We start from the raw sequence: 3,283 nt of genomic DNA, 5'->3' as shown, positions 1-3,283 counted from the left end.
CAGCCATAGCTGCAGGTGCCCAGAAGGAGCAGGTGGGGCCTGCCACGGAGCCTGCCCCTCAGCTCCTCCCTCCTCCCTCCTCCCGCCTGCACAGCAGGTGAATGGGCCCTTGCCCCACCCCAGGCCCGGCACATGGGCTCAGGGCACCCCCTGACCCTGCAGCGCACACACATCATGGCCCTGGGGCACCGTAGCCTCCTGCTTCACCCGGCTGTGCCTCGGGGGAGACCCAGCGTGTGGTGGGGGGAGGGTAGGGGGTATCTGCATATCCTGGGAGACTCCCCCAGTGTGGCCGGGCCGCCCGCTCTGGGGCAGCCCAGGAAAGCACACCCATGTTTTGGCCTCCTCCTGCCCCCCTTGAATCCTATGGCATCGTCACCCCTTTGCTCCCCGGGGTCTGAGCGTCCGCTCTATCGAGACAACTCCCGGCTTCCTTTCTCAGCCTCCAGCCCCTCACCCGGCTGCCTACAGGGCATTTCTCCCCGGCTGCTGCCCAGCACCTGGAGCTCATACCCAACTCCCCCTGGGGAGCCAGCGAAGACCCTCACCTGAAGGTACCCAGATGGGCAAGCACGTCCCTAAAGGGGAGGACAAATTGGCATCATATCCAGGTCACTTTTGCGTGGCAACTGGTTAATTCCCAGAAGAGACCTTGCCTTACGAGAGAAATGGGATGGACAGATGGATGGTTGGAAGGATGGGGGATGGAAGGAGGGAAGGATGCAAGGTTGGAACCACGTGGTGGCCTTCCGGTGCAGGACAGAGCTGGCAGCTGTGGCCGCAGAGTGGAGCCAACCCTGAGATCCTCACTCTCCCTTGCCAAGCCTGGTAGGACACCAGCCCCAGCGCGGCCCCCTGTACCTCGGGGCTGGCTGACACGCTCCCACGGAGAGCCCACTCCACAGAGACTGACCACACTCTGGTCATTCCTCAAGCTCTTTAATTTGACAGACAGCACAGCGAGGCACCCTGGGCCCCAGGGACTTCCCGCCCGCCCCCTGGCATCTTCTTACTCCTTCCCCCAGCAGTCAGGGAAGTCCCGGACACTGAGGAGGCCAGAAGGAAGGCGGAGCCCAGGCCAGGGACGGGGGCGCAGAGGCTGAAGCAGCAGGCTCTGGGGGGAGGAAGGCGTCGGTCCTCCGGGCCCAGCCGGGCGGATGGCCAGCAGGCCCTGGTCAGAGGCCCCTCCCGATTTGCTGCATGATCCAAGGCACGTACGTCTCGACGCGAGTGTAGACCCCGGGACAGTTGCTCAGGGCACAGCTCTGGTCCCAGCTGACCACTCCCACCAAGTGCCAAGCACCCATTGTCTTGCACACCAGAGGGCCTCCGGAGTCGCCCTGAGGAAGGAGAGAGAGAGCACTGAGCCCCGGCTGGCCTCCAGCGCGAGGTGGGGGCCGGGATGGGCTGGGGCTCACCTGGCAGGAGTCCCGGCCCTCAGTCCCCGCACACAGCATGTCGTCCTGGATGATCTTCCTGCCCGCCAAGTGGTGGCTGGTGGCGTTGTGGTACTGCTGGTCACAGACGGCGTTCTCCACCACGCTCACCGCCACCTGCTGCAGACGGTAGGGCGGAGGCAGCAACTCTGGGGGAGAGACGTGACGGGAGGCTGGAGCGTGGCCCCCACTGTCGGCCGCGAGCCTGCGTTCCCGCCCGTTTCGCTACCGTGGGGACCCCAGGGTGCAGGGTTCCCATCTCCCTCTAAATCCCTAAGACCCGGAAGGTGGATTCTGCCTTTAGTTGGAAGGACCGGAAAGAAAATGGGGGGGGGGTGAGGGTTTCTGCCCGTCCCCCAATATCTTCCTATAAGTTGGAAAAAAAACTAAGAATATGAATTTCCTCGTCACAGTGTTGGGTCCCGAGCTCAGTTGTGCTTCAGGGACCCTCCAGCCTCTGGGGTCGGATCTCCCGATTGGGGCGCACACGGGGTGGGGTGGGGGAGGGTGTCGGAAGGCGATTCCTTTCCAGAACCTGCAGCCGCCCACCCGCCAGGACTTCTCCGTGTGGCCAGGTCTGGAAATGCCTCGCGCGGCCCCGAACCCCTCCCAACCCCCACCCCGTACACACGATGCATCATGATGTTGCCCCAGCCGGTCACCCAGCACTCGTCCTCTGGGGTGACCTCAAGCGGGGCCGACGGGAGCTTGACAGGCCTGACGTTAGCCGTGTATTTCACAGAGTCTGACAGCTGGAGCAGGGCCACGTCCGCACCCAGATGGACGTAGATGTAGTCGGGGTGGATGATGACGCGGGTCACATTCAGCAGCGTCCTCCCCCCGTAGAGGTACACGTCCCCGGCATGGATGCGGTAGGCTGCCGGGTCGGCGTCCTTCCTGGGGTCGCAAAGAAGCCACGGAGGCGGGTCCTTCGAGGGCAGCCCCCTCCGCCCCGTGGGGAGGTCAAACCCGGCCTGGAGCCCGGATTCCCACACCTCCTGATTCACCCAGAGCTGGACGGCAGCGAGCGGGACTCACCGGACGAGGCAGTGGGCGGCGGTCAGCACCCACTGGGGGTGGATGAGGGAGCCCCCGCAGATGTGCACCCAGGAGGCCCAGTTATAATCGTAGACTTTCAGGCTGACCTGCCACGGCCACTTCCCCTGGGGGGCACTGTGGCCCCCGACGATGCCCACCAAATCGTTTTCAGGGAGGGAGGCTAGGAAGCAACATGAGGGAGGAGGGAGACCAGGCAGCAACATGACGGGGGGAGGGAGGCCGGGCCTCGGGGCCCGGGGCCGAGCCCCGTCCCCACCTAGGCCTCCCCCGAGGGCACGGACAGGCAGCCCCAAGGCCCCCCAGTGACTGGAACTGGAGACAAGGTTACAAGAGCCTCTGGGAAGGGAGGACCCCCGTGGGATCAGGACTCACCTGGGCTCCCCACGACGCAGGTCCCCGAGAAGAAGGGGGTCAGAAGCAACAGCCACAGCATCTGCGAAGAGAGAGGGCACGGAGGGACAGCTCAGGGCCGGAGGGGGCCAGGGGCCTCTGCAGCTGTGTGAGTGGGGACAGCGCCCCTACCTTGCCAGGCTCCATGGGTCTCTGCTCTGGGGGCCCCCGAGGTCCTTTATGTTTTGGCCACAGGAAGTGGGCGGGCAACTTGGGCAGTGCTCCATTTGGGGGGGGGGGGTGGAGGTTGGGGAAGAAAGGCAGCCGGGTGTCAGGCTGAGGCCGGGGGCGGCTGCCACCTGGATACGCCGTCTCCGGCCCAAGCCCCACCTGAGACTCGGCCGCCCTCAGCCACACAGACTGGCCCCCACCAGTGTCTCCAAAAGAGGAAGATCCCC

General features: G+C 65.1%; 1 protein-coding gene across 1 annotated transcript; it reads right to left on the bottom strand.

Annotated features, from left to right (window-relative positions):
- Positions 1-923: 923 nt before the first annotated feature.
- LOC102962832 (serine protease 29-like) lies at positions 924-3,051 on the bottom strand. Its single transcript, XM_042971657.1, has 6 exons — positions 3,018-3,051; positions 2,868-2,928; positions 2,475-2,655; positions 2,068-2,333; positions 1,419-1,585; positions 924-1,340 (listed from the first exon to the last, which is right to left on the bottom strand). Exons 1-6 carry the CDS (start codon positions 3,030-3,032, stop codon positions 1,176-1,178), a joined length of 855 nt encoding a protein of 284 aa, XP_042827591.1. The 5' UTR covers positions 3,033-3,051; the 3' UTR covers positions 924-1,175.
- Between the last annotated feature and the right edge of the window lie 232 nt (positions 3,052-3,283).

Source organism: Panthera tigris, chromosome E3 (assembly GCF_018350195.1).
Source record: "Panthera tigris isolate Pti1 chromosome E3, P.tigris_Pti1_mat1.1, whole genome shotgun sequence".
Taxonomy (NCBI): Eukaryota; Metazoa; Chordata; class Mammalia; order Carnivora; family Felidae; genus Panthera; species Panthera tigris.
The sequence above is the reverse complement of the archived record's forward strand: the minus strand, read 5'-3'. Positions and strand labels throughout refer to the sequence as shown.